This window comes from Phoenix dactylifera, chromosome 8 (assembly GCF_009389715.1).
Source record: "Phoenix dactylifera cultivar Barhee BC4 chromosome 8, palm_55x_up_171113_PBpolish2nd_filt_p, whole genome shotgun sequence".
Taxonomy (NCBI): Eukaryota; Viridiplantae; Streptophyta; class Magnoliopsida; order Arecales; family Arecaceae; genus Phoenix; species Phoenix dactylifera.
Window position 1 is genome coordinate 31,511,752 of NC_052399.1, and position 21,660 is coordinate 31,533,411.

The window sequence follows — 21,660 nt, forward strand, 5'->3', positions numbered from 1 at the left end:
GCTCATCCTAAGTGATCGGGCTCTTCCGCTCTCGAGCTCATCCTAAGTGATCGGGCTCTTCCGCTCTCGAGCTCATAGACCAGAGAGCCGAGACCAGAGAGCCGAGACCAGAGGGCCGAGACCAGAAGGCCGAGACCAGAGAGCCGAGACCAGAGAGCCGAGACCAGAAGGCCGAGACCAGAAGGCCGAGACCAGAGAGCCGAGACCAGAGAGCCGAGACCAGAAGGCCGAGACCAGAAGGCCGAGACCAGAGAGCCGAGACCAGAAGGCCGAGACCAGAAGGCCGAGCACAGCAGGCCGAGACCAGAGAGCCGAGACCAGAAGGCCGAGACCAGAAGGCCGAGACCAGAGAGCCGAGACCAGAAGGCCGAGACCAGAAGGCCGAGCACAGCAGGCCGAGCCCATGCCTTAGCCAAATATCCAATTTCCACCTAACCCTCTAAGGGACCTGACAACTCCACTATAACCTGCCACTATCTCCAAGCCATCAAGGCATAAGATCTTCGCAGGTATTCGGCACGACCTGCCATTAATGCACGAGACTCTCTCAAGTCTCCGATGCACTCAGTCATTTAATGAACACGGCCCAAGACGATCTCCGGATCACTGAACCATCAGAACGTATGGCTCTCCCTGACCGCCGGTTCATTCGGTAATAAATGCACTTACCATCCACGGACCCCAGGCCCACCACAGCCGGCGGTTCAACCACTCCAATAGGTCCGATCGACCGTGACAACTCCCTGATTCCGGTCTGATCCGGTCCCGTTCTCCATTACGCCATTAATGGGCCAAATCGTGCCCAATTATTACAAAACAGGACAAACCTCCTGTCACCTCCCAGGTAACAAAAATCCTCCTATAAAAGGAAACCTGGGGGGAAAAGGGAGAGAGGACCAAAAACAAGAGAAAAAACCCGGAGCTGGAGAGAACCCTCCTAGACTGGGGGAAAAAGGAAGAAAACAGCACAGACACAATTGAACACAAGATTCTCTTTGTCTTCTCCACATACTCTCTCCTCTGCTCTCTCCACATACTTGCCCCCACGCACCCACGCCCCACGGTGGAGGACGCAGCCGGCCGGCGCACCGCCGTCCGCCCCCTGCAGCAGCGGAGCTCCTCCTTCCCCGGCTTCGCGGCGGCCCCCGGGTCCAATTTCCAGCAACAAAACTCTTGTATAGTTTTTAAAAATAATAGTCCTTTTTCCAAAACAATGTTAAAGAAATGACTAGCATTTTATGTGAAAAAGGAACTTTTTGTTTCCTCATGTTTCGTTCCATATAAAAATATATATTGTTTTCTTTTTCTCGTTTCTGTTATTTGATCTTGGAATTATTTTGCTTAATTTTCTACTGTACGTTCTAAGAACATTAATTTCCTTCTATTAAATTATGATAATATAAAATAAAATTATCCCTTTTGTCTCGATCTGGACTTCTATGTCCATTAACTTATATGCTTTTTTTTTCTATGAGACAACGTTATCTTCTTATTGCACATCAAATAATAGCAAACCAGGGACATGATAGAATAAAATTCACTCGTGGCCATGCTATGAGAACCCGTGCGGGCGTGTGTTTAGTCCCACATTGGTTATTCGCTGGGTAGATCTTGGATACTTATACAGGATCAAGGAACTCAAATAATACCTTTCGGCTAGCCATTTTGGGTGAGGTTCTGGGTTGTTACAAATGATATCAGAGCAGACCCGGCTCATAACTTATGTGGACTATGGGACACTGCAGCACGGATCCATTGGGGCTGACCACAGGCCAATCGTGGTGTTTGTGATTAGATTTGAATGGATTTGAACCCTTAGCCTGACGAGAACGTCAGGGCTTGAACGGGGGGAGTATGTAAGAACCCGTGCGGGCGTGTGTTTAGTCCTACATCGATTATTCGCTGGGTAGATCTTGGGTACTTATACACGATCAAGGAACTCAAATAATACCTTCCGGCTAGTCATTTTGGGTAAGGTCCTGGGTTGTTACACGTGCATTCGGTCATCTTGCACTTGGAATGGAAGCGGCACCGTAAATTTTTGGACCGATCAGCTTGTAGGTACCAAACAGAAAGCGATGGTGAAAACCAATCAGCATGTTACCGTTTAGATGGGTGAGCTGTTCCACCGCCTGTTTCCATTTCGATTTCCACTTCCTTCCTGGCCTTCTAATCCCGCTTCGCGACCCTGCTCCTTTTGCCACTCCTCTTTGCCCTCTTCCTCCATTCGCTCCTCTACAATCTCGTCCTCCATGCCGACCGCTTCGCCCTCCTCCTCCATGAACTCCTCGTCCATGCTCCTTTGGCCGCTCCTCATGATCAATATGGTGCAGGATAGATTGATTTGGCGCTTTGGAAATACTTGGGTTTTTTTTCCAGTGATGTGCGTTCTTTATCTACCCAGAAACCATGAGCCCCTCAACAAATGGAGGATCATCAATAGTCATACTTTGGGTTCTGTGGCTAGGAGGCTATATCTTTCATTCTTGAAACTTTCTCCTCAGTAAGCTCTTTATATAGCTCCTAAACCCAGAGTATAACAAATATTAGAGCTGGAAATAGGCTCGTGCCGACTTCAGGCCGAGCTTGGAGCTAGGCCTGAAAAAATTCAAATCAGATTTGGACTTAAATGTTGGTTATTTGTTTTTGGGCCAAGTTGGGTATGTTGTTGGCTTGGCCTGGGATCAGCCCTAGCCCGAATAAGGCCCTAAAATGGAGCCCATATTTAGGTCCGAATCAATTTATTTGGTACATTATTATTCAGAAGAAAAAAAGAGAAAATAAAAAATAAATTTAAATAGATTTAGAATGCTTCATGTATCAGGTACTTGTGTTATAGGAGAGAGCCTAATTTTTAACAGGTTCATTTACTTGTGGAGCAATGTTATAAAATATTAAACTTCAATTAGATTCAGGCCGAAACTATTTTTGGCTCAACAGGTAATCGGGCCGGGCTCGGGCCTAGATTATTCAAAAAATTTGGGCCTAAGCCTAAAAACAAAAATTTGGACGGAGTTCGAATAGAAGCATGGCCCAGCCCGGCCCACTTTCAGCCCTAGAAACAATAGAAATACTGCATTTTAATAAGTTGGATCTTTTGACTGGAGTACAAATAATCGCCCTTCTGGATATTGACTTCATGGTGCTGCAGATTGTGCCATGCTACAAAGCTACTGCAACTTCGTCATCTGAATATTGGAAAATTTAGGTCACATCATGTAAAGCCTGAATTGCAGGTAAGGCTTAATATACTATTATTTTTTAATGTAACTTAATGTTTGTTGTGATAACTTAATTGCAATATTTGGCATTCTAGGATGGTGGTGTCTCTTAGATGTGTGTGCATGGAAGTTACATTGCAGCTACAATGTCTGCCGCATTTGCCCTTAAAGCCATCTTTTAGTTTCAGGAGTGGAACAATGCGAAGCAAACACGTCCTTTTGCATGGCATCAGTTGGACCGAACCGGGAGGCTTCGAACTGAGAGGATGGCTTCAAATCGTCCAGGCTGGCACCTCTTTCTCCTTTGCTCGAGTTGCGAAGAGGTTCCAAATTCAAACGCAGCAGGTGGCATTGGCACTGTATTTCTCAAGAAGAAAAAAAATGTTCTTGTATGTATTCCTACCACAAGAAATCCAACAGTACTTCTGGGCATCACATGCAAGCTTCCCCTTTTCACCTTCCAACTTAGCTATCCACCTTTCTTCAATCTTGTATATATTTGTCGGTGTTGTTCTCGACCATTATGAGGTATGTATCAAGTAAATTTTGTGCTTTGTCTATCGATGGACAGAAACCCAACACAATATCCTGGAGTTTGTCTTAGAAATTTCCATTATACATAGGTTGCATGTCCTAAGCACTGTAATTGAAGCTTGGCACCGGCATGGCGCATTGGGATTTTATGAAAGAATTGAAGTAGAAGATAGGCTGAGTATTAGAAGTTGCCCATTCCATTGGCTGAAACCAGTCAAATACCATTCAATCATATTATCTCCATATCTTTTTAAATAATTATGTAGCCATTTCAGGAAGAATACTGAAGTATATGTACACGAATGAGTAGCATGGGTTTGATTACACCAAGCCTGATGGAAACCACATATTATACATGATTTTTGTGGGCATTTTGGCTTTTACAACTTTGAGTTGGTTTTCTGGCCAACTAAGGGAAGAAATCTTTTGCTGTATCACACTTTCCCTTGCAGGCTCGGGAGCAACGAGGGAAAGCCAGTCAATTGCTGCAGTAATTCATGAAAGATGATGAATTAAAGAAACTGGCTTATGAATGGAGAGGAAGAAGGAATGCAAGGAACATTGGTCCAAGGTTTCAATCGACATTGATCTTTGATGGATTAACATGTCACAATATCTTTCAGCCTCAAGCAAACATGTCCCAAGTCATCATCCTGTTCAACTAAGAGGCCTTTTGATTGGACTATCCTCTCCTTGGATCCTTTTGTCCTGTTTTATATTGAGACTATGAGATGAAAAACTGGTGGCATATGGAAAATTAGAAAGAATGATCAGGGAAGTGTATCGGTGATTAGATGATCCTGTCAACAATTTATAGTTATTGGATTAAGAATATAATTTTGAGCGGGGTTGGTGCATGGGGCGTCCCTGTCTTCTTTTTTGCTTTAATCAAAGATGCTTTTCTCAAAGATAAAAAAAGAAAAAGATTCCTTACCTCCCACCCACTGATGCAAAAGAATATCGAAAGATATGTCCACTTGCCGAAAGCCCTCTTCCTTTAGGCAAATCGGAGCAGGTCATCAACTCTCAACTCAAGACTTCTTTATCAGTGTTTGGGGTGGTCAGGAAACCCGCATCCCCAAGCATCCTCCGCTCACCGATTACAATCTCTTGCGCAAATCTATCCGTGAAGGGTTTAGCGATGGCAGAAGCAGCAGCAATAGCAGTTGCCTCTCCCATTCTGAAACTCGTGATCGAGAAGCTGGGTTCTAGATTCTGGGAAGAGCTGGGATTGGCGCGGAGCGTCAACACTGACATCGAGAGGCTGCAGAGCGTGCTGACGACGATCGGCGATGTACTCGATGATGCCGAGAGGAGATCCATCGGCGACAAAGCTCTGAATGGTTGGCTGAGGAAGCTCAAGGATGCAGCTTTCGATGCCGACGACGTGGTGGATGAGTTCCGGTACGAAGCCCTGCGACGAAGGATCCAGAGACGCAGCCAGCTGGTCGGAAAGGTAAGCGACTTCTTCTCTCCTGACAACCAAATTGCTTTTCGCCGAAAGATGGCTCACAAGATAAAAAGGATCAATAAGAGATTGGGCGAGATCGCGGAAGAGAGGTCAAAATTCCATCTGGCAGAGGGATCCACCTCAAGAAGGACTCTCGATCGAGAGACCTTCTCAGTTGTGATTGAGTCCGAGGTTTATGGACGAGGTGAAGACAGAGAGAAGATCGTAAATTTCTTGGTCAGTGCAGATGATAAAAGCGATGTCTTGGTGCTTCCAATAGTTGGATTGGGCGGAATTGGGAAGACCACACTTGCCCAGCTAGCTTATAATGATCAGCGCATAAAAGAGCACTTTGATCTTACATCGTGGGTATGTGTTTCTGATGATTTTAGCATCAAGGCAATTATTAAAAATATTATTGAGTGTGAAGCATCAAACTTGGAAGCTGCACAGCGCCAGCTGCAGACGAAACTGGGTGGGAGGAGATTCTTGCTTGTTCTGGACGATGTCTGGAATGAGGATGAAGCAGAGTGGGAGAGACTGAAGACCTTACTGAGATGTGGCAAGCATGGAAGCAAGATCATAACTACAACACGAAGCGATGTGGTTGCCAGGATCATGGGAACGGTGGCTCCGCACAGATTGCAAAGCTTGACATCCGCTGACTGCTGGACTCTGTTCAAGCACAGAGCATTTGGGCCAGGAAGAGAGGAAGAGACTCCAAGGTTGGTTGATATTGGAAAGGAGATCGTTGAAAAATGTAAGGGCTTGCCCTTGGCTGCAAAGGCTCTCGGAAGTCTAATGAGCTCTGGAAGAGGGGAGGAGGAGTGGTTGCATGTCAGAGATAGCGAACTATGGAGATTGCCTGTAAACGAGAATAGTATATTACCAGCACTTCAATTGAGTTATGATCATTTGCCTTCTAATTTAAAGCAATGTTTTGCTTATTGTTCGGTATTTCCAAAAGATTATGAAATTGAAAGGAAGAAACTGATTCAGCTGTGGATTGTTGAAGGTTTCATCCAAACATCGGATGGTGATATGCTTGAAGAGGAAGTTGGCAACCGATACTTCAATAGCTTGTTGTGGAGATCCTTTTTTCAGGATGCGGAAAAAGATGACCGTAACAACATAACTACATGTAAGATGCATGACTTGGTGCATGATCTTGCGTGTTCTATCGCAGGAGATGAGTCCTCGATCACAAAGGTGGGCATGAAGAGAAGCATTCCGCATGGATGTCGGTACTCATCAATTCTTTATCACTATTCCATGTCGTCGACGGCTTTAAAGGCAGCTTTTGAAGCAAAGAAACTTAGATCACTTATTTCATTGAATCGGCCGTGGATTGGTATTCATCAAGAATTTGCCATCCATACGATGTCATCCCTTACTCATCTCCGTGCATTAGATCTATCTGGAGCTAACATCAAAGAGTTGCCCTGCACAATCAGCAAATTAAAACATCTCAGGCACCTTGATTTGTCATGGACTTCTATTGAAGCTTTACCTGGCTCGATTACCGAGCTTCACAACTTGCGGGCTTTGAACCTCGCATATTGTGATGCACTAAAAAGTTTGCCCGAGGGAATGAGTAGTATGAGCAGCCTCAGACACCTAGACATCCATGGATGTAGGAGATTGATTTGCATGCCCCGTTGGTTGGGCCGGTTGACTAACCTCCAAACAATGGCCAAGTTTATCGCTGGCAAAGAGCGTGGACGTACTATTTCCGAGTTGGAGCACCTAAATTTGGTCGGTGGTGACCTTGAAATCACGAACCTTGACAATGTGCAGGATCCATTGGAAGCCACGAAAGCAGACCTGGCATCGAAGACAAACCTGCAATCGTTGGTTCTGACGTGGAACATTGACTCATATATGGAATCGGCAGCATCCCCTGTGTCAGAGGTGGAGGAAGTACTTGAGAGGCTCCAGCCTCACTCTAATCTAAAGAGCCTATATATTTCTTGGTATCCAGGTATCAAGTTCCCAACTTGGATGACAAGAATGGAGCTAGCAACGTCACCGATCCGCAATGTAGTTAACATCACGCTGCTGCATATCCACAGATGTGAGTATCTTCCAGCGCTTGGTCGCTTGCCTCTTCTTGAAATACTCCATATGGAGGGAATCGGAGTGGAGTTTTATAGGGATGGAGGTATATTTCCCTCGTTACGAGACCTCTCTATGTACTGGTTGCCTAATTTGGAGGAATGGTCTGCAGAGGCAACGGCAGCGGGTAAATCGGTGATGGCATTCCCCCGTCTTGAAAAGTTTACTCTACTCGGATGCCCCAAATTGAGGGTAGCACCACGTGTCCCACCGTCAGTCGTGGAGGGTTTCTATCGAGGGTGATCGGCTATTATTAGCAGTGACCACAGGAGGCTTGTACAGACTGAGAAGTCTCCGTATTGAGAACTGTGAAGCACTATCATCGCCGTCCCGGTGGGAGTGGATGCAGGATCTCACTGCTCTTACTAGATTGTGTATCAACGACGATAAGCTGATGTGTTTGCCCGAGGGCATTTTGCAGCTGCGCATGCCCTCCCTCCAAGAGTTTCTATTGTCGTGCAGAAACCTCGAGTCCATATCGGGGGAAGAAAGGGATAAGCAACAACAGCCTCCCACCTTCTTCATGACCATCCAACAGCTGGATATAAATTTCCCCGAGAATTTGACCGCTCTGCCGGAGTGGCTAGGGAGCCTCACAGTGCTTCAGAAGCTGTCGATCTTGGGCTGCCCCCAGCTGCTGGCGAGGCAATGCGAGCGGGAGAGAGGCAAGGACTGGCCCAAGATCGCTCGCATCCCACGCATCAATATCTGGCCAGCCGAAGCAAGGGAAGAAGACACAGAAGAAAATAGCCAAAGATCTATTACTAGATTAATCAGAAAGTTAAGATTAACGAGCTGCATGGGCCATGGCTGATGTGGCAACAGCACCATCCGGTGAAATGCTACCTTCGTTGGTGCGTCTTCTTTCCCTTTGCTGTCCATCTGTACCATTTCTTTCTTCCAATTATGCATTTACCGTTGCTTCTGCTAGGCTTGGACACTTGGTTCGTTGGTGGACAGCAATAAATTGGGGCAGCAGCAGTTTGCTCGATGCAGGTCAAGGATGAATTGCAGGAGTATCACCTCCCCGGCTCGCTCGTTTTTACTGCTGCAGCATTTTCGGATGACTGCTTTCGCTGTTAGAGTCAAATCTGGTGAAGTTGAGAGTTCCACAACTGTCTCTAAAGAAGTCTCTCGCATATTTAAATATTTGAATGTATATTTTTGTGTAACGTGAGAAATATACCTTAGAGTTGTGATTGAGCTCCTGCTCTTTCTGAGATTCAGTTCTTGTATAATTCTATAAATATTGATGCAATACAAACTGTTTGGTAAATAAGCCAAACATTTCAAACTCTCGGGCTTTCTTTCGTGGATACTGTGTAATTTTATATGGTATCAGAGCCACATAAGGCATGCGCCAGATCTTTTCCAAGCTTCCGCAAACACAATATCCAAAAATTAACTAGAATGCTTTCACCTGATTCGAACATGTACACCTCCACAGAACTACCAAACCTGTATCACAACCTATCATACACAAACTGGTTGGCCCATATTACCTGCCATTAGCTTTTTGCCCCTTGTGTCAACTAGGAAAAGCAAAACAGCTTCTCTTTAGAGTATCCACATGACAAAGCACCTCTCCCTTTGAACTTGTCTATTCCGATGTTTGGACATCCCTAATAACTTCAGTTGGTGGTTGTCGATTTTATGTTCTTTTTGTTGACGATTTCGCTAGATTTACATGGATGTATCCTATGAGATACAAGTCTGATGTATTTGTTATCTTCATGAAATTTAAAGTTTTTGTGGAAAATTTATTAAACTAGTTGAGAATAAAGGTATTAGTGATCGAACTTTGGTTTGGATGCAGGCTGCAATGGTGGAGGAGAGACATAGACATCATCAACGACTATGAATAGGATAAGATTGTTTTTATTAGACTATCTAAGATTATTGCATGAAGTATTTCAATTAAAGTTATGGGTGAGACCGATTTGATTCAAAGATTAGCAGATGCCAAATCTAGTCCCCATTTGGATAGGGTGACAAAAATGAAGCTTCTATTTGGATTAGACTAGATTGTGTTTAAGATTTATTTTATTGATAAATTTTCAGATCATGAAAAATTCAAATTCAAAACATAGAAATATGTATAAATTGGTCATTTTTTTACATCATAAATATATTATGCAAAATAATACTAATTAAACAACAAATGAACTTTATGAACAATCTTTTTTGCGCAACAATTGATTCACAACAGCACATAATTTATAATGTACAACATAAATTGATGACTTGGTACTAAAACTGTTATTTGGAGTAAATTATTTTATTAAACGTGAGGATGTATATGCAATATATAGTGTAATGGTTTTGGCTTGTTTTGGGTTGTATTGAGTTCAGATCAAGGTATTCATGTTCTACATTCTAAATGATCATATTTTTGACCATGGCCTAATCCAATTAACTTTAACTTCTATTCATCTGGGTTATTTTCGACCAATGCCTGATGATTCTAGCATTAACAATCAATGAATGAAATCTCTACTGAACTTGAAACCACAATATACAAAGACAATCCACTTAATCCACCATACATTAACATTAGGCATGATTAGATAAATTTATGTAAAAAGAGACTGCCCTTCTAAAATACCTTGGCTTGACTCATGAACTTCGCCTTAGTCAACCGAACTCCTACTAAGGTTAACCCAAAGCTGATGTAGTATATGGTAAAACCCAAAATGATTTAGTATTGCTTTATGCTGCAAAAATAGAGCAGAGTTACCTCTTAGAACCATCCTCTATTTATGTTATAGGGCACCTATTAGACAATATTTAGTTATTTATTACTTTTCTATTTTGTTCGAAAAAGTTCAATTGTTAAAAACTTTATTCTCAACTAGTTTGATAAATTTTAGTCCCGCATTTGAAGGTCTTTTGTAAGTCAAGGTGCATTTGATACTTCCTAAACTAGTAGGCTCTACTTGGATATTCAGGCTTGGGGGGGGGGGGGGGGGGGGGGCGTGGTGCGCTCAAAAGAATTGGCCCAGTGTAGCGTAGGATATAAATTGTCCCCTCTGTATGTGATAGCCATCTTTTGCTCTCTCTTCCTTTGTTCAATTGCCAACTTTTTTCACTACTTTTAGTACTCTTTTTATATATTTGTTTTTCCTACTATTCATATATATTCAAATGTATTGATGTCGGGCAATTGAGGGAGTCAATTAGGTCAAGCCTTCCACGTGTTTATACTATACCAAAGAGGAGCAAGGTTGACTTAAGGATCAGCTCTACTTTCGGAATGTTAAGAGTTGCCAACCAGACACGAAGGGCAATAAAGTTCTTAAGCCAGTGTCTAGCATATCTCCATCTAGATTCCCCCTTTTGTTTTCAAATTTCATGGTTATAAATTATTTTCTAAGAACTATTTTCCACAGGTTTTTGGATTTTATTCATAATTTTGTCATATTATTTTTAGCTTTGCTGATTTATTAATATCTACATCCAACAATACCAACTCAAAACCTTGGACAACCATTGGGACATCAAATAGGAAGAGAAAGACTATAATGAAAATCCATTTATTTATACAAATCATAGTTCTGTATATCTCTAAAGTAACAACTTGCTTACCATAAAAATGCGTAGAAAATTTGTCCGTGGAAGGAACCCACTTAGTTTAGAAGAAGCCTATATTTTCAACGAATTTCAAAGAAGTTTATGAGAGTCATGCAGGATCAGCTCAAGTATCCTATAGTTGAAATGTTTTGGAAACTACACTTGTTTTTAAATGGTCCATATCCTTACAATGTATAAAAGTGGTTTAATTGTTTCAATTTTTGGATTTCAAAAACAACCTTCATATGATTATTGAAATTCAAAAAAACTTTTATAACTCTAATTAAATTTATTACTTAAAAGTCTAGAAATTTATTACTTAAAAATCCATATTAGACTTCTATAAACGATAGGATCCGAATATTGCTGGAAGAAAGGCACTCATGCTAACTTCCAAAACAACATACAAGAACATCCAATTTAGCAAGAAAAATTTAAAAATTGTTAAAAATGATACTTCCATATATATGGACTAAAAAAACCTTCAATGCAAGAGGAAGAGTGATAGCTAATATATTGGAAAATATTAATTATAAAATATTATTTTTCAAGTTTTTAAGAATAAAATTTAGTTAAACTATTCCAAATTTAATAATTTTAGGAACCATGTTCATCAGCACATGCATTATAATTAGTTTAAATCAAAAGTGTCATGAGACTACTAAGGGGTAGGATGAATAACTATAAGAATGCTAATATTAACATCATATATAAATGTAATTTAAGCTAGCATGTCCCAAGATGAGGTAGACATCCAACCAATCCATAATAAACTGGATTAGGCGCTTCATTAGTTAATACCAAGCTGCCAGGCTAAAATATGAGCAAATCTTTCCGTATAAATAGGCCATAATCGATATCTACTGTTGAAGCCAACTGCAAGAGGAAAGGCAATGGGCGATCCAAGAATAAAATTTATTTTTATTCTACTTATGGTAACAAATCGAACATCTACTGGGCTGTAAATTATATAATGCATGGAAATTTCTTAACATGAGTTCATACCGGGTTTTTTTCATCTATTTATAAAAGCAATGATGAGTAAATCTTATGGCAATGTTTGATATGGTTTTGATTATATAAACGCATTACAATGTAGACACCTAAAATCCTAAGAAAAACGTGCGTGAGAGAGGTTAACAATTTTTTTTAAAAAAAAAGAATCTGAAAAATATTAAAATATACCTAAAATGGCCAATGGAACTGGGATGTTGCCTGTAAGTAGAAGAGAGAGAAGACTGATGGCTTCCAGTCTCTCTCCAGAATGTAGCAGATCTTCATCTCTTCTTCCATTGCATGTATATATGTTTTTCTTTTTCACACAGTTGCGCTGCTTCCTGTCTTCTCAGCTCCCAAGTCCTTGTCCTCCCATCTTCTCTTTCCTTTTTTTTTTCTTTTTCTGTTTTCTTATATTTCATAAAAAGCCATCAAGAGGAGATACAATGATTCAGGAGTCCAAGCTGCCAAGATCTCTCTCCTAACCCTAATCAGGTATGTTAACTATTTTGGTGCCTTCCGTATTGGATTCTGATACACTCGTAAAATTTTGGTAACTTGGGAAATAGATGGTATGTATGGGTGAGGAAAGTTGAGGAAAATAATTTCTTAGATCACGAAAGCAACCGTAGGTATAGAGAATTTTAATGCCTCCTTCCTCATGTATGATCATTCAAGGATTCCCTATGCTCAGAACAATTAACAAGAAGGATAACACTCAAGAGTGGAGGATTTTTGTGGTTAGTATGATTCAGATGTTTTGAAACAAGCAGTGCACATTAATCTTCTTCCATTATCTATGGCCTCCTATGCCCCTTGCAAGTTTCCTTTTTTCTTCTCCCCCCTCTAGCCAAACATAGTAAGTAATGAGAACCTAGAATCTCTACTAGATTTTCTCTGGATACTCTGCTGCAATGGCCGGTCCTCCCCCATTTTTGTTCTCCTTCCCCCAAATTCTCTTTGCCACCGCCGCGCTGCTCCATGGACCGCTCGGCACACCCTTCTCGCGCCCCATCGGTCTCCGGCTCGGCCATCCAGTCCCCATCGTCGTCATTATTCCGCGAATTCCCCGTATCCGAGACCCCGCCTCCTGCCCAATCAGGAAATTCTCTCTTGCCCATTCAACCATCCTTGGGTTCGTCCTCTTTCTCCCATCCGCTTTCTTTGAGGCCTTTCGCCGAGGGGCTTCCGGGCGGTTCGCCGATCGACCCTCATGGGGTCCCCTCCGATGAAGCCTTGGATGAGGATGTTGCCGATGGGGAGCTTGACCCCTTATCTGGCTCTGCTAGAGTCCGGAGCTGTGATGTGTATCTCAGCTTCACCGGTCGGAGGGTGTCGCTCTTTCGTCTTGTGAAGTGGCTCCGTGCCGAGCTGGAGATGCAAGGGGTGATGTGCTTCATCTCGGACCGGCGCAGATGCAAGGATGCTTGTGCGCATAGCATTGCTAGAGAGGCGATGGAGGCAGCGGCCTTCGGAGTGGTGGTTATCACCTGCAGGTCCTTGTCGAATGCTTATAGCATGGAGGAGATGAGAATTTTCTTAGAAAGAAAGAAGCTGGTGCCAATCTTCTTTGGGCTTTCTCAAGGTGACTGCATAGCGAGGGATATAGTTCATCGGAGGGGAGAGTTGTGGGAGAGGTTTGGTGGTGATCTTTGGACAGCATATGGTGGCTTGGAGAACGAATGGAAAGAGGTGGTGAATGGACTTTCTCGGGCGGAGCTAAAGTGGGAAGTGAATGCTGGCAACTATAGGGACAGTATCATGGATGTGCTTCTTCTTCTAGGAAAGGGATTAGGAAGGACGTCTGTGATAGAGAAGGTGAACAGATGGAGGGAGATGGTAGCCAAGGAACTCCCTTTCTGTCGGAATCTTCATTTCGTCGGAAGAAAGAGAGAGCTTATGGAACTTGAGATGCTATTGTTTGGAGATGTCAAAGGCAAGCATCATGATGATTATATCGAGATAAGTACTCGTACTAGGCATAGAAGGAAGATGACAGGGGGGAGTAGCAGAAGAGATAGAATAGCAAAAGAGAATGAGGAGACGCGGAGCAAAGGTAAGGAACCATCTATGTGGAAAGAAAATGAGAATGATATAGAAATGGAAGGCATTGGGAGTGGGGAGAGACCTCTGAGGCTTGGAAGGAAGTGTAGTGCAACGCACTTGTTGTATGGCAAGGGTGTTGCATGTGTATCTGGTGACTCTGGCATCGGGAAGACTGAGCTCTTGCTCGAGTTTGCATATAGATTCTCTCAGAGATACAAAATGATATTATGGGTTGGTGGAGAAGCGAGATATCTCCGCCAGAATTTTATGAAATTACTGCCTTTACTTGGAGTCGATGTCCACATGGACAATGAGCTTTCTCCAGAAAGAAACGGGCCAAGGAGCTTTGAGGATATAGAAGAGGAAGCTATCCGCAAAGTGCGCAAAGAGCTCATGAGAGACATACCTTTCCTTCTAGTGATTGATAACTTGGAACGCGAGAAAGACTGGTGGGATGGGAGGAACGTGATGGAGCTTCTCCCTCGTTTCGGTGGGGAGACCCATGTTTTAATCTCCACCAGGCTGCCTCGGATACTAAACATCGAGCCTCTGAGACTGCCATGCTTGTCTGGTTCAGAGGCAATGTCTCTAATGAAGGGAAGCTTGAGAGACCTTAAAACTGAAGAAGCTGATGCTCTGAGGATCTTTGAAGAGAAACTGGATAGACTACCTCTAGGTCTCTCCCTAGTTGGGGCAATTCTTTCCGAGCTTCCGACCACTCCATCCAAACTTCTAGACTCGATAAATAGATTACCATTCGGTGAACATACATGGAGTGGAGAAGATCTTATTCTGAGACACAACCCTTTCCTTGTCCAACTTCTAGATGTTTGCTTTGCCACGTTAGATCAAGCAGAGAAGCCTGACAAATTGGCAACAAAGATGGTGCAGGCCAGTTACTGGTTTGCCCCTTCGGTGATCCCAATTCCTATGTTGGTTCGTGCTGCATGCGAGACATCCAGATCGCATCATGGCAGCCAGTTTTGGAGGAGCTGCCTACCTGTGAGCTCTTGCAACTGGATGATGTCAAAGGCACAAACCTCAAAGGCTGATGCCTCATCTATGCTGGTAAGATTTCGACTAGCAAGGAGAAGTACCAAAAATGGTTATATCTCTTTCCACGACATTATTAAGCTCTATGCCCATAAAAAAGGTGATGGTGGAATTGCTAGATCTGTGATCCAGGCAATCAGCACTGAAGGGTCTCTCCTGCAGCACTCAGATCATATTTGGGCAGCATGCTTACTGCTATTCAAATTTGGCAGAGATCCAGTGGCTGTCAATCTTTCAACTCATGATCTGTTATCATTTATCAGACGGTTTGTTGTTCCCCTTGCCTACCACACTTTTACAAGATATTCATGGAGCAGTGCTGTTATGGAGCTCCTGCGCCTGTGTACTGAAACACTAGAAGCTCTGGAGGACTCTTTCCTCGTTGAAGTCGACAATACTCGAAATAATTCTTCATCCATGAGGAGACCTAAGGGTCAATCATCTATACACTCAGATCCACTACTTTATCAGGATCTTGCACATCTGAGAGCGATGCTTTTGGAGACAAGAGCAAAGTTTATGCTGAAAGGTGGGCAGTATGACATAGGGGAGCAGCTTTGCAGGACAGCTGTTAGCATCAAAGAGGTTATTTACGGTTGGGACCATCCAGAGACACAGGCTACTCGTGAAACATTGGAGCAGCTCATGAGGTTTCAATCAAACTTTGTAATTTCTTAACAATGATAATTTTTCTGATCTGATGCAGTATTCTAGCATACATTATTTGATTTTTAATTAGACTCTATGAGTTGGCAGTCTCACTTTTATATGTCAAAAAGGAGATTTGAAATTCCCCTAAAGTAAATAGGAGATTTGTTCATATGTTTGTTCTAATTTTACCTGTTCTATAGTTATATTCGGCAATATTTAAATTATTTTTTTCATGAAATAGTATCAAATGTTTGTCATTATCAAGAATGTATGCACAACTTTATGCATTTTATGTCATGGCTGAGGACAACTTTTCACAATTAAAACATTTTAATTTTCTGAATTATATAAGATATGATAAAAAAGGGTGAAAAGAAAAAAAAAAGCAATTCAAAAATAAGCCAACAACACAACTTGTCATTCATGCATCGCAATAGCTGTCTTGCATTCAATATTGAATGGCTTCTCTTTATGGACATGTGTTATCACTATATATAACTAGAGCTCCTTATGAAGCTGCATAGGGTGTTGCTACAGCACCACTCATCGCTTCAAGCAATAAAGAAAAAGAAACCGATAAAAACATACCTTTTTTGAGATATATGTGTGTGTGTGTGCGCGTTTAGGAGTCTTTTAGGACACCGGTTTGCTTATGAAGTGAGATGTCTCGGTTGTCCTAGTTGGTACCGATCAAGACAGGCTGGTTTGCTAGTCAGGTTGCTCAGCACCTGCTGGGCTCACTTACAGAAGAAGAGAGCCCCTGATGGTTCTATTTTGTCTCTTTGGTTCTATTGCAAGAGGGAGCTTAGGAAAGGATATAAAGAGAGAATTACTTGAAGGAAGGAAAAGAAGAAAAATGACAGAAAGAAGGGAGAAGAGGTACTAAATATGGCCTCTTCTTGCTTGCACTCTGCCTCCTCTATCTTGGAATTGCCATGCATCCAGTAAGATCATCCCAGTATCTTAACTATTTAAGAAACTCAAAAAGCCCATTTTAAGAGGCTAAAAGAATTTAAAAAATCTTAAAATGAATAAAAAAACTTAGATAATTAAAAAACCAAAATTAAAAAAATATGTTATGGAGTTGTCTCAATGCCATATCGGGATGCCAGCCCATTGTGTATTGGGGCATAGCATCTCAATACTGCACTGCCCAAATCGGGACCGATGCCAGTACCAGGTCTCGAATCATTGTTTGAGCTATTAATATATCATTCTCAGCTCCCAAAATGTCCTCTGACATTGAGCCCACGGAATGTTCTAAATTATATCAGGACATCATGTTCGCTTTAGTTGTATTTTAGCATATTTTTGCTAGATTTTGAATTTACAAGTTGATCCTTAATCTACCTCTTCTACAATGCAAACAAAGTTATGTGCAAAGCATGTGAAGACATTATGATTTGTTAAATAGAACAATGCACATTTAGCAGTCCAGGAGCTGTGGATAAGTATCCTCCAGGCACATGCCTTTATTGTAAGAAATAAATGATATACATCTTCCACAAATGGCGCGCGCGTGCTCGATGTCTAACATTCTTCTTGACAATATACGTATCAGATATGCATGCATAGTTTGCAATTTTGCCTGTAACATAAAATGCTCCCCTTCCTTTTTTTTTGATTGAACGACATGTTTTACCATCTGGCTTTTATTGAGAAGTGTAAATTACAGCTTGGAATACAAAATAATTTATAAAAAAATCCGGGTTGGTTGAGGTCTATGAAGAAAAAGTGAGTCTCCCCAAACCCCAATATGGGGGTGACCAAGCAGGTAAAATGCTCCCCTTCAATCTTGTTAAAATCATTTTGTTCTCCTCCTTAGCTCTTCCTAGGGCCCACTGCCAATGCATCTAATATCCACTGATGACTGATCACACCTGAACTTGTACATTTAATTTTTTCCCTTTTAAACTTTTTTCTAGTGAATTTTATCATCCACAATACCATGTTTGTCACATGAACAATGGTCCAACTAATCGCCGTTCGACTTAGGAGCTCATCCAATCAGCTGCTTTATGGTGAGTTCAAGTAAGAGGACTGATATTAAAGAAAAATAAGAATAGATCAATGTTCATGATATTTCAGGTCCAAGTTTAGGTGGGTTGCCTTTATGTAGGACTTGCATAACTTTGTTGTATTTGTTTTGAGTATAGTTTTAAATTTTGGTTTCAGTTCCGATCCCCTTGGAAGAGTTTTGAAATTTTTGCTTTAAGCTTTGGAATTCTAGTCAAAAAATTCAGAAAAATTCAAAAAATAAAAACAGATACCACGGGAAGTTATTTCATATTATTATACTGTATTAAGTTATTTAAATATTACTCGCATACTTTGGATAATTTTAGGCTGAAAGAAAATATTTTGCACTTGCATACTTTACATTCCTTACAAGAATGATTTGATGGCTGTCTTGATATTTTTCTAGTTACTCGAGAATGGTGGATGGAATTTGGGATGTGTTTGGTTCACGGTCGGAATCAAAATTGGAATGGATTGGAATTCGAATCGGAATAGCCAACTCCACGACACGTTTAGTTCGTGTTTGAAATTGGAATCGGAATGGGATTTGAATACTAGGGGAGAGACGGGATTCGGTTTTGGAGGGGCATTCTCATTTCCCTCTAGAATCTGAATAGGAATGGGAATCCCCCCAACTAAATGTCTGGAATGAGAATCGCTCATTCCCATGACCATTCCAGAGCCCAACTTCCCCCAGCCAAACATGCCCTTGGTTTAAAGAAGATTTCCATAGCTATTGTAGAAGCATGTTAAAAGATGAAAATATGCAATTAAGTAGCTTCTACTAGAAGCTCTATTAAAGGATGTCTATCACTCAGGAACTTATATTATGGGGAGGATTTGGCAGCAATGTAGAATAATGTGAGTTAGGAAAGCAGTAGTCATGATCATTCCATGAGTTTGATTGATCAATTGCATCGCCGTGAAACTATTATGCAATTCTGGGAAACCTTGTAAACATGGATACACAAAAGCCCTCCGAAGCTGCTCTGAGCTCTACCTCTGGACCAGTACAGGAAGATAATGATCTTGAGGCATCACAGATATGGTTCCATCATCTGATCCTATGTAGAAAGCCAGCACCGGTTTTCGTATTAAAGATATGATCGTAAACCCCTACATTTCTAGATAGAAACAGCAATCAGCCAGTGTATAACATAATAGCTGTAGATTCTCAATTTAGATGTTGACTGGTGAAGAAGTAGAACTAAAGAATCCAATGGCAAATTGATATTATTCTGCAGCTGCAGTCCATACAGAATATGCGAAAGGAAAGCTAAGAAGAACATGCTCAATGGTTTTTTTTTGTTTTTTGAGTATTACTGAGCTCACAGAAAGACACGTTTTGGTTCAGCAAACTTTTGTTAACAAGCATCATTTACATGGTCTACTTTGCCAAATCACATTCGACCAAAAGAATCTGACTGTATGCGCTGTAAGAGAGTTCCAAATTTGTGAAAAATGATTGCTTTGATATCCTTCAGACTGCTTAGTAATGAGATTATAAGCTTCCTTCAAGGTGATCTTCCTGGATTTATTTCTTCGCCTATGCAATAAATTAAGCCAATTGCCTTTTAATTATGGAACTTAAAAATTTCTTGAACCACTTCAATAGGAAATTGGTTAGAAAGTTGCTGTTTATCTGAGCTTCTGCTAAAAGTAGTCAACTCTCGTCCTTTCTTCTTACATAATAGCAAGGGATGAGTACAAAAACCATTATCAATTTATCATTGCCAGAACTAGGCATTCAAATAAAAGCACATTTTTGCATGACATCTTAAAAGCATCCCCAGGATCTCTTCACTGATATAACACAAGAATTGAAGCTTTGGAGCACTTTATAAACAAAGATAGCATCAAAGCATTTCAAATGGAGTCAGTTAACTCCCTGCTGTACCTGTGGCTATATATACTCCCTCCTCAGACTCCAACCGAAACACCCGCCAAGTGCCATCTCTTTTCTCTAGATTAATTCTCTCTTTGCCATGGAGAGTTTTTTTGATAGAGGTGTTTTGTTGATGGAGGTATTCTCATAATGGGCAAGTCTCGGTATTAAATACCTCTATCAAAACTTATTTGCTTTCCTTCTTCCCTTATTTCTAGGTTCTTTTTCGTCTATTATATTGTAGGAACCGAGATTTATGGTTGTAGCCAGACTGAAAAGTGTGGAAGCAATGGGCATCACCATTGGAAGCTTTTTGTTATTGGTGATTCATATGCCGATATGAGGAACATTGGGAAACTTTAGAGGGAGATCGCACACCAATGTGTGAACCATATGGCATTATGTTCCCTAAGAGGCCAGCCGGTAGATTCTCTGACGGAAGAATCCCCACTGATTATGTTAGTCAGTATCTTTGATCTTTTTCTTTTGCCCCCTTCTTAAGCTTTTTCTAGTAAAGTTGTTTCTTTCTAGAAAAACATTTGCATTCCTTTATCATAGTATAGTTTAAATTGGTATCCTTCGCAAATATTTTTATAACGTTCTATTTCTTGGCTCGGCAAAGTTTCTACCTCTTTTCCCATCTTATGATTTTCACTTTTCCTCTTCATGTAATCCCTTGGGCAGTGCTAAGATTACATCATGCAAAGATCTCTACTTTTCACCTAACTTGTTTCTCATGGCTCAGTCTATCACTATCACTCTATATACATCTCTACTATATTCATAGATTTTCAAAATTAACTTTCTTATGTTAGGATATAGTTTGTTCTCTTATCTCTACGTCCAATGTATGTATCTTTAAAACTCTGTCGGATGCCTTTAATGAACAAAAAGCATGTCTAAGTGCAATTCTAGTACAACGTTTTACTAGCTGTAGTTTCCAGATGGTGTGGCAGCTTCATTTCTGTGAATCGGATCCCCTGTTCTTTACAAGGATTGAAAGGTTGGCAACAAGTTGTTTCCATGTGGCATGAACTCTGCATATGGTGGGACTGGCATCTTCAATGCAGGTTATGGTCAGAACAAGCTGTCGGTTCAAATGGTTACATTTTGGCGGGGTGTGTGTGTGTGTTTTGTGAGGAAATGAGAGGGAAATCGAGAGATAAAAAGAAGGAGATCAATAGGGAGGGAGGGAGAGGGAGGGGAGGGAGAGAGAGAGGAAGGGGCGCTACATGTGAGATTCAGAGGCGCGTTGGTGCCGGTTCTGTTGAACTTAATCCAAATTTCTAGTTTATCTATCTATTGGGATTAGCTTGGGTGATTGTTTAGTAGATCAAGTCTATCATTATCTCTTATCTTTATCTAGTCGATGAAATATGTCTTTATCTAGTTGATGAAGTCTATCTTTTAGATATTTATCTTTAAGTTTGTCTAATCATTTGTAAAGCAAATGCTATAAATATTTTTGGTTCTCATTTGTACAGTGTGGCCAAACTTAATAAAAGCTTTTTTAGTTACTCCTCTTTATGGTTTGCTCTCTATATCTTTATGAGTTTGCCCCAATAGTTCTAGGTAAAAAAAATAAATAAAAAGGCTAGATGATACAAGGAAACGCTCGTCAAAGATGAAATAGACTAAATTTCTATTTCATGAAAAGCAGGATCTCAAATTAATTGTAAAGAGTGACATGTATATACATGGTATGCTATCTTTTCTTTCTTCTTTTCCATTTTGTTATCCACGTAAGGCTTCAATGCTTGAGACATGGTTTTGTCAACTATTTGTCTCTTTTGTGCTCATTATCTCAATAATATGAAGCTAGGGTGGGCTTTCCTCCCTTTTTCCACAAACCAAAAAAAAAGGTCCGAGGTACTGCAGCGAGCTAAGCATCTCTGGTGCGGTGGAGCGGTCAAATCCATTTAAATTCTGCATTCTTGCCATTTAAATTCCATTATCCTTATTTTAAATTCTGGCATTCTTGCCAGACTAAAAATTCAAATCCATTTAAATTCTATCAAAAGTACCATAAATCCAATCACAATATCACGATTAAGTCGTAATCAGCTCAAATAGGCTCATATTGCAATACCCCTTAATCCATGAAGACTATGATCTAAATT

At 41.1% G+C, this 21,660-nt stretch overlaps 2 protein-coding genes across 4 annotated transcripts; both read left to right on the forward strand.

The window, feature by feature from the left end:
- The first annotated feature begins 4,557 nt into the window (after positions 1-4,557).
- On the forward strand, positions 4,558-8,614 carry LOC103707028 (putative disease resistance protein RGA1). The gene is made up of 2 exons (XM_039129553.1): positions 4,558-8,174; positions 8,252-8,614. Exon 1 carries the CDS (start codon positions 4,897-4,899, stop codon positions 7,561-7,563), a length of 2,667 nt encoding a protein of 888 aa, XP_038985481.1. The 5' UTR covers positions 4,558-4,896; the 3' UTR covers positions 7,564-8,174; positions 8,252-8,614.
- A 3,426-nt stretch (positions 8,615-12,040) lies between these two features.
- Positions 12,041-20,708, forward strand: LOC103708224. Of its 3 annotated transcripts, none has more exons than XR_003385813.2 (3): positions 12,041-15,635; positions 19,785-20,002; positions 20,485-20,708. XR_003385813.2 is itself a non-coding variant. In XM_008793049.3 (2 exons), the coding sequence occupies exons 1-2, from the start codon at positions 12,868-12,870 to the stop codon at positions 19,804-19,806; spliced, it is 2,790 nt and encodes a 929-aa protein (XP_008791271.3). In that variant the 5' UTR covers positions 12,041-12,867; the 3' UTR covers positions 19,807-20,708. The 3 variants fall into 3 exon arrangements, 1 of the variants encoding a protein (XP_008791271.3); XR_003385812.2 differs by having other exon boundaries at positions 20,535-20,708; XM_008793049.3 differs by having other exon boundaries at positions 19,785-20,708.
- Positions 20,709-21,660: the final 952 nt, after the last annotated feature.